The 12056-nt window shown below is 41.5% G+C and overlaps 1 protein-coding gene across 3 annotated transcripts in view; it reads left to right on the top strand.

Annotated features, from left to right (window-relative positions):
- The window catches only part of spidr (scaffold protein involved in DNA repair), a 30952-nt gene that overhangs the window by 16512 nt on the left and 2384 nt on the right, over positions 1–12056 (top strand). For all 3 annotated transcript variants that reach the window (XM_086203806.1, XM_086203805.1, XM_086203804.1), the window contains exons 11-18: positions 3606–3764; positions 6880–6967; positions 8055–8192; positions 8342–8401; positions 8947–9145; positions 10495–10674; positions 11731–11824; positions 11909–12023. In XM_086203806.1, the coding sequence (XP_086059932.1) occupies positions 3606–3764; positions 6880–6967; positions 8055–8192; positions 8342–8401; positions 8947–9145; positions 10495–10674; positions 11731–11824; positions 11909–12023 (1033 nt within the window). The remainder of the gene's footprint in view (positions 1–3605; positions 3765–6879; positions 6968–8054; positions 8193–8341; positions 8402–8946; positions 9146–10494; positions 10675–11730; positions 11825–11908; positions 12024–12056) is intronic.

The following is a 12056-nucleotide window of genomic DNA, read 5'->3' as shown; positions in this document are numbered from 1 at the left end:
ACTAAGCAACACTTTACTTCAAAGCTATTTCACATGAGGTTTTGATTTGCTGTTCTCCTCAATACATAATCACTTTTGCTTCATTGTCTTGCTTATGGTACTTTTCCAGGATGCATGTCTCTTCTGTGGAGAGGAGGGTAGTTTACTTTGCAGCCCAGTGGCCCCATTCAGTCTAAAGACAAGGACAGCTTGTACGTCTCATGTTGTGTCCCCAGTCTCTATGACTCACTCCCCTGGTCAGTGTGTTTATTTGATCCTTTTGTTGTTTCACCTCAGTGTTAACATGCACAGGGGAGAAAGGCCAATATGCTATTTATGCCTGAAGAAGATGTTAAGTTCCCGTAAATTCTGAATAGAATAAACAAGAAGATTAACTGTTTGCAGGAAGTGAGGAGAGGCTAGTTTTTTCATGGTGGGGAAGGAACACAATGTGCTGCAAGGATCCTGTTTCAGTCGTGTTTATCACTCTCCCTGCACTGATTGGTGGACAGCACATAGAAAGGAATCCCGCCTGTCCACCCCCCACCAATGAGGCCTCTTTGCTGTATTCTTAATGCGTGGGTCACTTACTTAGTGTGTTGCCAAGTAATGTGCATGTGCATGGACTAGCATGCGTACACAGTGTGCCTGCGTGTGTGTGTGTGTGTGTGTGTGTGTGTGTGTGTGTGTGTGTGAGCGCGCGTGCGTGCCTGCCTGCCTGCCTGCCTGTGTGTGTGAGAGAGAGCATTTGTGTGTGTGCTTGCACAGGACCAGTGGATCGTAGTTCCTGGAAGAAAACTGGGGTTGCTAAGAATTCTGTGATTGCTCACAATAACAAATTCCTGAAAACAGCCTGTGCTTAAAACGGACCAATGACAGGAGGTTTTTGGGTGTGAGGGGTCGTCGTTTGAGGAAGTGGGTCCGTGAAGGGCTAAATGGAGTGAGTGAAAGGGGGAGGCAGTTGTTTATGTCAAGTTGGTTGTACCGACTCTCACCAGTTTTTGTTATCAAGTGTTTTATCAGATTTCCATCTTCGTCTTTTTTTTTTTTTTTTTTATAAGTTCAGACCAGTTCCACTAAAAATGGAATTGTTTATTTGTCCCAAAATAAATTTGACCCAAGCAACTTTAATATTCAGCAAGGTCAGATAATGACTTGTTGATGCAACTCTTGTTTTCTGACAGTCTTGTTAGAAATTATGACACTGATCCTCATTTATGAACTAACATCATGGATAGATTTGTTCTCACAAACTGTAGAATTTTTTTTTCCCCCTCCTCAAAATAGTCTCACAGACATGATGTGAAGGGAGAGGGTTATATTTTACTCCTTTCTATGGACATCTGTTGTTTTAGTCTCATGGATGAAGGAGAGACTGACCTATGAGTCTGCTTTGGATTTGCATTTGCATTTTTTCACCACATTAAATTATACATTTCCACAATGGAATTAGTTTTTGCTTACAGTTCGAACAGAATATTCAATTTAGAATACTCATTCACAGCGCTAGTTCTTTCTCCAGTGAAAATAATCATTTCCCAGTGTTTCCATGTACATTTATGCTGCGTGTGAAGAGAAAAGTCTTCTTACTTATTAGGAACATCAGGTGATCGGGGCTGCTATCACCCATGCTTTTCCTCGCTCTCTGTGAAACAAGGGTAAATAAAAACCATGTGACTGTTCTCTGGTTACAGCTCTCCACTTTTTGTAATGAAACGAAAAGAAACATTCTGTCATTGATGGGCTTAATCACAGCAAACTGGGAAAAACACCGAGTTACAGCAGACGCAACACACGCAGACAGTGTATCAGGTGGCCAAACATGGAGCTGTCAGCTGACCTCAGTTCTGCGGTTCCCATTCCCATAAAGAGTGAAGTAATATTTTCCTCATTAATGTTTCCTCATCATATTGAACAGCCAAATATGAGTTACAACCCCAAGATAAACTAAGCAATTTGTGATGTCTGTAGGGGCTCTATAAAAATGTGTAATTGGTTCCTTATTTTTGAGTACTATTTTGAGTATCAATTGACTTTGCTTCACTCTTATATCTACAGATCCATAAGCTTTTAAGTTCTTTCCAGTGCATCATTGGCACAATGGTAAAGCTCCCTTGTTGTTTTACTATGCTATTTCAGGCCTGATTTTGGATCTTGAATTAAGCAAACAACTGGGAATAATTTTGGTTGAAACATTGGTTTTCTGCACCAAAAGTCATGTCAAGAATGTTATTTCGATATCTATTTCCAGGTCCGTCCGTGCAAACACAGACGGGCCACATGTTTACCAACAGAAACCATTTGTATGCCCAAACAGGTGGTTGAAAACAGTCTCAAAACTTTCCCAGTGTGTGGGATGTTCAAGCATGCACATGCATGATGGGCACTCTGACAGCTCTCCTCCCTCTTCCCTGTATTTTTCTTCCTCCTCCTCCTCCTCTTGTTCCCTAGCCGTTGCTTGTCTAACCAGGGGATATAAACTCCACTGTTTACTCTTCGGGCTGGTACCGGGCTGTGTCTGGGCTTGACTGACTCAGATACTAGGAACTGTAGCAGTTCAAGCTCTGCGCTGGTTGAGAGCAGCAGCGTGCAGTTCACTGCCTCATGAGTTTGTAGGCCAAAGGTCTTTTCTGTCAGCAGCAGCCTGTCAAACCAACTGGCAGCATGACACTTCCAACCTCCACTTCTATGCTTTACTTTAACTGCGTATGGTTATTGTGTCACTGGGAGCTGTGAAGCTGTGTCGTTGAATGTATGATTCATTTTTCACTGAATCATCTCTATAAATGCTGTAAGGACTGGAGAGTTACTCTAAATGTATTGTAATTTTAATTTTGCCTTGCAACCTTTATCCAAGAGCTTAAAAGAATACACACCTTAGAGTTTATGTCTGTGGCGCGCCAGGTGAGAGGAGCTCAAGCTGTCAACACTGAACAAATATTTAATAATCTGATGAAGGTCTGTTTACTGAAACCTCAACGGTGTGCCTGAGCTTTTTGTTCAGCTTTCAATTATTTCATGAAATAATTATGACAACCGACATGAAATTATAATTGCCTTGCGCTGATGATACTCTCGTGGGGATGGAATGATATATTATAGTTATTGGCCAAAATCTAACTACAATGAATCCATTTAGAAACACCTTGCTTTCACGGAGGAGCAAACCAGAAGCAAGCAAGAATATTTCCAAAGTCAATAAGTAATTTTGTTAAAAAAAGAAGAGACTTATTCTTTTAAGTAATGGACATATGTAGAACTTTTGTCTTAACGAAAACCATTTGGTATCTTACCTGCAATATTTGATAAAAATGACTGAACCTAGAGTTTGATATCAAGATAGGTTCAATGTGATATATATTCAATAGTGATATTAAGCTACATGTAACCAAACGTATGGCAGATTAGTGAATTGGAGACTAATTTGCCTGTAGGTGTGAATGTGAGTGTGAATGGTTGTTTGTTTGTAAATGTCAGACCTAAGATAGACTGGTGACCTGTCCAGGGTGACCCTGCCTCTCGAGCTCCCTGTAACTCTGGACAGGAAAAGTGGTATTGACAATAGATAGATGGATGGATGTCAAAGTAATAAACTTTATTCTCCATTCATTTTTTTCCCCCTCCAGGCTCTGTGTGCTGGTCCAGGATAGTTATGGGATGTTCGGTGTGGTTCAGCTGCACCTCCTCCCCTACAAGGACGACCTACACCAGTACTGCCAGGTGTGGCAGGGGAAAAGCTGCGTTCTGAGAGGCATTAAGGTGGTGCAACGTGTCACTCGTGAAAGGTGCAATGCTCACACTTCTTTTCACGCATCCCGTCAAGTCAGGATCGCTTTTCACCCAAATTTTTTTGCGTTCACAATCAGGTTTGCCCTGCTGTATAACACTTGTAGTGGAGATTCCTGCTCTATGTTAGCTTATCTTATCTAGATTTCTTGCCATCTGGGAAACCAGCCCTTGGTAAATGCCTGCGATAGCCAAGTACTGATAAGAAATGCTAGTAAACCAGCCTCAAGGCTGCAGAGCCACGCACTTAACTCTTACACATGCACATTAGCTGTGTTGTGTATCGTTTTTTTCATGTTGTCACCTTCTTAAAATAATCACCGATGTCATTTTTTCACATTTTCACAAAACACAAAAAAAACGGAGACAAAACATCATAAAGAGTTGTTTTAGGCAATTACAAAAAAAATTGTCAAAAAATTACAGGTGATTATTTTAAGAAGGTGACGATGTTTAAAGTTGTGCACCAACTTCTTGGGGAAGTGCGCTTATTGCCCATCATTTTGAAAGCCAGACAAGCAGATGGATACCCTTCTTCTACCAACCCTCCCTTTGGATGGCTTACTGTTTACTCGCTTAGCTGCAGTGAATGCTAGCAATGAGGCAGTAGTAAAAGCCTTCTCAAAATGAATCAAATGAACCTTTTCCAGAGCAATCTTTACTTGTGTAATAGAACAAATGTTGTGTTCAACATTTGTGGTGAAAAAACAGAGTCAGATACATACCCGGGGCTACATTCACGACTGGGTGCAGTGATTTGACGCAGTACCTCAAAAGCTCCATTGAAACTTGGGCCACCAAACCAAACATTTAAAGACGGCTGAAAGAGCTACTGCTGTTACCACTCATGGCCAACGTTGTAAGAGAGGATGAGGAGGTTTACTGCTAGACAAACCAACATCATGATCTATTTGTACCGGAATAAACACAGAGGAGGAACTGCTGGCTTTGGAAGTTGAGAGAGTAATACAGGATGGGAGGAACATCTTGGGATTTACAACAGTTTTTTCATAGCAAATGTTAAAGGCATTCCTGGTTCTTCCAATGCAGACGAAGACCATTTCAAAGAAATTGTATTTGAAAACGTATGAGATGCCTTTCTGCTAGCATTCATAGCAGCTAAGCTAACAAGAAGCCGACCTTCAAGTGTCTTCAACCTTCAAGGTCTGGAGTTCTCTTAAGCACCAGAGAGGAGAGAGGGGTGTCTGTCTGTTTGTATTGTGTGGAAAATGATGGACAAGAAGAGCACTTCCTATGAAGTTGGCATGTTCCTCTGAGCATTCTCGGTACCCCAGTTTTTATCCTTCAAGTTTCTTCTCACATTATGTTGACAGCACAATGAGAATGTTTGCAGCTCATATGAGCCTGATTATGTTGTCCTGCCAGCAGTGCCACTGTGTTTACATGTAAATGGATACTGAGGTGCACACTCTAAAGTCCCTTGTGAGTGTCAGGATCCCAGATTAGACCCAGTTAGAAGAACTGACATGAGAACATTTAGAGACCAGCTGGGGATTTGTTTACATGCTTGGTATTTTCAAATCCAGCACAGTCTATAATGTCTCCCGTGGTTGTCTGTGGTCGGACGGTGATTGATGGCCTATCTTCAGTGCTTGCACATGGGCCATGTTATTAGCTCAAGTGGAAAAACACGTGGTGTTGGTTGTGTTAAATCAGGATTTATTTTTCCCCCTGGTTTGTTGAAAAGTAAACGGACTTCCATGCATATCAAAGCTCGTGCAGGTCAGCTCAGCATCTTAAGAAATATACTTCTTCCTTCCTCAACCAGTTGAATGTGAAGATTAACGCCTCTAATGTCTGTACACTGAATGTGACACGTAAGCCAGAAGACAGTCCAGGAAACTGTCAGCCTGGCTCTGTCCAGAGATAAGCCTTCCAGCACCTCACGAGCCTCACAACTTATGTCAATTCTCAAAAACTTCCCAGTGCCTGCCCAGGAATTGTCCTCAAATAGCCCCGCATTTGGTTGCGTTTGTTGTTTGTACGCATGAAACAAAGGAAATATACCCTATGAATTAGTGTGCTGTTTTTGTTTGTTGTTGGGTTGTTGTTTTTTTACCTTTTTAATAGAACAAGCTAGTAGTTTGTCAAGTCCTCACGCTGAGCTAAACCAACCTGCAGCTCTACATGTATCAATCCTACCAGCAATTTTGTGGCAGAACCATGTTGTTGAACCTTTGTGTGAGGTTCTAAACAAATGCCCTGAGGCCTCTCTGGCAGCAGTTGTACATTTATGGGGAGGAGGTTTCTTTCTATGAAAACACATTGGCAGTTTTTTGGATATATGCCAACTCAACAGAAAAATGAATTTGGAGCTTTAAGAATTCAGACTTAAGCTCTTAACAGCAACAATTCAAGATCACTAATTGCTACAAACAGCAGCTGTGTCTTCTTAAAATCTCAAAACCAAATGCAGTTTTTACAGTAAACAAGTGTAGCCTAGGTTGTTGTCAGTCATCCTCACGCAGTCCCACTGGACCTGAACGGCCTGCAAAACCAGTTCCACACAAAGACACCCTGTGATTACAGGCTGAGTAACTGGTTGATATGACAGCACCCGCAAGGATGAGTAACACTGACCACCATTCTGAACTCTGTAACACTGTGGAAAAAAAAAAGACAGACGATCCAGTGATTGACATGTCCGGCAGAAGTTTCCACTATTTTTGGTTTATCCTTTTTGTACTGTCGTCCATGATTATCATCATGAAATCAGGAAAGCATTTGCACCTGACATTAGTGTGATTAAGATTGTGGCGTTAAGGACATCTCCAGCATGAGAAATATTACAACTAAAACCACTTGTAATTGGTTTTCTCAGCCTTTTATTCTTGCACCACGATATTGTAATTTACACAGAGCGTGAAAAGTTTTCCTTGAGTATCTCAAAATCAGCTTGTAAAAACTCTGTGTATCTGCTCTGTTTCTCAGTGTTAAAACCAGCTCTGTCGTAACAGCTTTGTGTTTCTTTGGAAGTGAAACTGGCTGTGAAAGTTCTCTATCACTCTACTGAAGTCCTTTTTCACCCTCTCCACCCCCCCCCTCCCTCCTTCCTGACTCTCCTTTCTTTCCTTCTTTCTGTCTCACTCTCAGGCGCACCAGGCTTTTCAGCTTGATAGATAGTGTGTGGCCCCCTGTGATACCGCTAAGATATCATGGAAACACACCAAGCCCGTCCAGTGTAAGTTCTGGGGGGGTACATTCTCATTAAGTACGTTACGTTACAAAATAAAACCCATGGTGATGATGTCACAATGTGCAAACAATTAGTCCAACAACAAAAAAATGTATCTGCTGCTCTATGGATTGATATCAAGATGTCAGACATTTTTCTGCATAGATGGTGGCTTCGTGAGGTTTTAGGTTTTCTTTGAATTTCTTTGGACATAACATGACATTTATCAGCATTTTATAGGCAAAAAGTTACTAACAGATTAACATATTAATGACAAATTAAATAACTCATCACTACAAGCTGAGCACCTAAAGGTATTTTGTTTATGAGCAAGTGCTGCTCAGATTTATGTAGTTCAACCGGAAGTTAGCATCACCATGGCTTCCCTTGACCAAAAGCCAGTGGGTTTGTTACATTGGATTTTGGATTATTGCTGAAAATCAGCTCTGTGGCGAACAAGTTTGTGAGAAGTTTGCTCAGCAAGATGATCTTTACAAACGAACAACAATTTGGTTTTTGGTTTTTCGCAGCCTAACAACAATCAGACATAAAAAGCTTGAGAAACTTGTCTAAATAACAGACCTTAATCCAGGCATTCAACCAAAAACCCACTGACTCAGAGAAGCAGGCACCAGACATTCAACAATGCTCCCTTATTTCCTGGTTTTAGGATTCATTCCTGCATCTCTCTGTCAAACAAAGTAAAATGGTAAATTCTCACAAGTGACAAGGTTGAAACTGCAGACTCTTCTGCATTTTTTTTTCCAAAAAAAGAAATTGACTATCAATAATTGCTGATTATTTTTCTGTAGACTGACTAGTGAGCTCTAATATTAGCTCTAGGAAGCTCTGATACATACATTTGAGAAAGACACATTTAACAGTTACATTCAGTTCTAGCTTTTCGTGTGGCAAAACGAATGTCTTAATATCCCTGAAATAGTCTTGCAGGCTTCCTAAACTGGAAGACTTTACATCTGCAGGTCTTTTAAAATCTCAAGAAACGTATAGCTTATTTAGAGCGTAATTACAGCCAAAAAGAGCATTTTCTTAACCATGAAGAGTGTTCAGAAGTGTCCTGTTGTTATGTAAGAGCCTTCCTTCAGGTGCAGCGCTGAGCTTCTGCTACCTGCTGTCTGGTCACGAGAGCTCGGTTGAACCGTCTGAAGCTCAAACTGTGTCTGCGCTGTATCTTCCTCCCACACAGAAAAACCTACGAGACATTCTACAGGTGAAATATTTCTCATACACACGCATACACACACACACACACGATGATTAAAACATTCTCTGCAGACTGTGATGATTTATCTGCAGGTCTTTACATAAGCCTGGAGGTGCCAATAATATCTCACCTCATCTCTTTTTTCCCCCCTTCAGACTGAGCTGAAAATCTTCCGCTGCAGTTTTTTGGCAACGGTTGTGTTCAAGAGAATGCAGGTACACTGACTGAATTTGACATCAATCAGAAGAACACAATAAACTTTGTCTTCTGAAGCTGCTCGATCTACCTGTTGAGATCATTTGAGCTTCCAAACTGATAAGACTCAGCTCTGACGTAGAGACCAGAGTTCATATCGCTGTGTGCACCATTATCTGTGTGAGGCTCGGACGTTCTTTTACTATTGATTGGTGAAACCTTTAAACTTTGACCAAGATGAGATAGCAGCTCAGAACAAAGTGGTGGACTTTGCCACTCACTCACGCCACCAGATAGACTTGGGAGTGTTGTACCGGTAAACCTACATTGTGCGTTGCTTGTTAAATGAGTAATCTCATTAAAGTTTAGTCGCAGGTGATTGAGAGACAGAAGGCTAACACACACACACACACACACATAAAATATCCAAGTCGTGCTTTGTAAGCTTTCATTATCTAATATTTCCTTTACACGTCCTCTTTCTAGGTCACACTGTTCCTGTTTCTAAGTCATTCTCTGTGCCTGCTCTTGTCTGTCTTTGTCGGCCTTCTTGTTTCTGCTTCAGAGCAGTGATGTAGGCCAAGGTGAGGTTTGGTTGGTGCTGACGGACCCCAGTCTTCAGGACGAGTCATCCGAGAGGCCACGCATGCGAACAGTGGCCCTGTGCGTCAACGCTTCCTGTGTGCTCACTTCCCTTGTCTTCAAAGCACTAAATTCCCCTGCAGCCTGTCGCATGTCATTCAGAGATGCCATCAAAGAACATGGTAGTGCTTTATTTGGACCCCATATGACTGTCAGCCATTACCTCAGCAATTATTTGTACAAATGTGTGCACTGATGGAGGGTTAATCATTTTATAATTTGATCAGATATGGATACAATTGATGCTGCAGCAGTCAAAGCCAAATGTAATGTAAGAAAATGCACCTCTCTCAGGACTGCAGATGTAGGAAATGGGTACATTCAGTACACTGCTAAAGATCAAACTAATTTTTGGCACTTAAAGTGCATGTTGAATCAAGTTGGGGTTGCAGGTCGAGTGGTTGGGTTTCTCATTGGCTGCTGTTCTTTCAGAATTTGAAAACGGATTGGTAGGAAAGTTGCACCAAAACCTTCAACCTGCTGTCCCAGATTTACAGGTTCCTTTTTAATTGAATTGTCCAGTGGGGGGGGGGGGGGGACACTCAATCATGCACTTTCAAAACAGATGTTTTTGAGATCAAGACTGATACCATATCCAGGAGTCAGTTAACCACCCCTGTGACAAACAAGTCCCATTTTCACCCGTTGACGATGTGCAACCCAACAGTAATCTTTGACTTGTTTTTTTAACAATAATAATAATAATAATAATAATAAAAAACTCCCTTGAGATTATTGAGATTATTCGTGATTGATTTTTACCACAAACATTTCCTTCCTGAGCATACAGAGAGAGGAAATATAAGGGAAGTTATACCAGTTCCCCCTTGACTGGCTACAGCAGTCATATACCATTCATCAATTCAACTTTATTTATGCTCTCATATGTCAAAGCAGTTTTCCATCGCAGGACGTTTGAGGGCTGTTTCAGGGCTGATGCAACCTTTGTATGTGCTCTGATTGTTGGAACATATTTTGGGGTAGGTCACTCTAAGCGGATCCAAAAAACTCTTTGAGTGGGGCTTGGAAGTAAGTGGTCCGGCTTGCAATTGGCATAATTATTTTGCTGCAGCTTTGACTGTGACATAAATTCCCATCAAGAAAAAACAGCTAAGTTTCCTTACTGGGAAGCGATGGTTACTGTTCGTTGTGTTTAATGTCACACTGCTGTCTCCGCTGCTTAATCTATCTCGTCGTCCTTTTGCTGAGCCTGAAATTAAATTTCCGCATCTTCACCTCAGCAGAAATGGAGTGGGCGAGAGGGTCAATAAGGGGAGTAAAAGTTCACATCAGGCCTTGAGATCCTGCAGTGGAAAGCCACCTCATGTGACTTTTAACTTCAAATATAGTTTGCTTAGCCATTAATTTACTTTTATCAGTGCAGGATTTTTACTGATACAGGAGTTTTTTGGTAATTGGTCTGGTGACTTAACTGGAATTTAGAACTTGTCCTCTATTTTTAAACTTCTAGGTGTCCTCTTGTGTGTGGAGGATTCAGTGATTGAGATCTGCACGGATGTGAAAGCTGAGGGGGGTCTCAACTCCCCCGCGAGGCCACACTCTCAGTCACTGAACGAGCCCACGCCCAAACCTGTGAGACTGGATCCTCTTGGTCCGGAAATCACACCCAACTCGCTCTGCACTCTCACAGGTCATTTTCTCTTCTTTGGCTGACTCCTGCAGGTTTTCATGGTGCTCGTCTCATCTGGCGTGATTCCTCAAGAACATGCCCCAATGTTTTCTTTTCACAGGGGAAGAAAACCGCTTGTCTTTTCATATGCAAGTTTAGCGCTTCACTTCAGGCCTTGATGTGGCTTCAAGGCGTCGCTTTCTGCTGTTTGTTAGTCCGAGTCCTCAAGCTGTCATTGTTGGAGACTCTTATTAAATAAAAACACATGAAATGACATTGGATTTAGTTCTTACGTAACCGTCCTGTGAAACTGAAATGCCTGCTCTCCTTAAGGCTTCATTCTCCAGATGAGGGTAACAAAATGGGAAAAGTAGCATCACACCATCATTTCTACTAAATTGCACATTGTCAGTGTGTTTCTCACCAACCTTTTATTGTTTGCCAAAGAGCTGAGAAGCTTTTTATTGTTTTAATGAAGAATATTTGCTCTCAAAGTCATAAAAAGCTAAATCAGATGACGATGTGCATCTGTCGACTGTGTGTCACAGTCGAGGGCAAAGATCACACTGTGAGCCCTCTTGGTTCTGGCTGCTCTGGTCTTTACATGTTTGGTCAGGTGGCTGAAAAAATAAATAAAACCAACATTATCTTTTGGACTCATGCATGAATAGTCTCTTCTAGAAAGCACCAGTGGAAAAAGGTTCAAACCAGATTGCATGAGAGGTTTTATCAGTGTTAAATTCAGTATCTTATTTAAGGTCTCATGTTTGTGGGGCTGAAGCTTTGGTTGTCAAGTGTGTTCAGGCCAGGGAGTTTATTTCTGCTCGGTATATCACTGCAATCTCAGATAAAAAATGAAAGGGATGTTTTTATCTTGACGCTTTGAAACCCAGATGTAGATCATTTATCAGTATTACTTTGTGTTAGGTGCGTTATTTTTTTTCCGGGATGGGTCCACTCGCTGAAAATAACTCAAAACGTGAACCCTAACTTTCAAAAGATAGTTTTAAAGGTGCAGTGTCCATACTTTTGTTTGTGTGCTAACGCTGAATGTAATTGCCGTGTTTCTGTCTGCAGGGGTGATTGTTGGCGTGGATGAGAACGCGGCGTATTCATGGCCTGCATGCAACCACTGTGGAAGTGACAGTTTAGAGAAGCCAGCTCACAGACCGTAGGTTTTTAAAGACGAGTGAGAATAGCTTCATGCTTATCATCGTGGTAAAGCGTGACTATTTATTTCACTTTATTTTCACAGTCAAAACTTCTACTGTGGTTCCTGTCGGTCAACGGTGGATAAGCCGGCTACAAAAATCCAAATGGAGGTCTTCCTGAGCTGTGATTCATTACATGACTGCACTATAAAAGTGAAGGTTGGAACTTTTTAAGCTTTTAGTTTTTTTGTA

The sequence above is a fragment of the Aulostomus chinensis genome, chromosome 5, assembly GCF_037954235.1.
Source record: "Aulostomus chinensis isolate RoL2024-O1b breed Wild chromosome 5, RoL_Achi_v1.0, whole genome shotgun sequence".
Lineage (NCBI taxonomy): Eukaryota > Metazoa > Chordata > Actinopteri > Syngnathiformes > Aulostomidae > Aulostomus > Aulostomus chinensis.
This window is presented reverse-complemented; position numbering and strand designations above follow the sequence as displayed.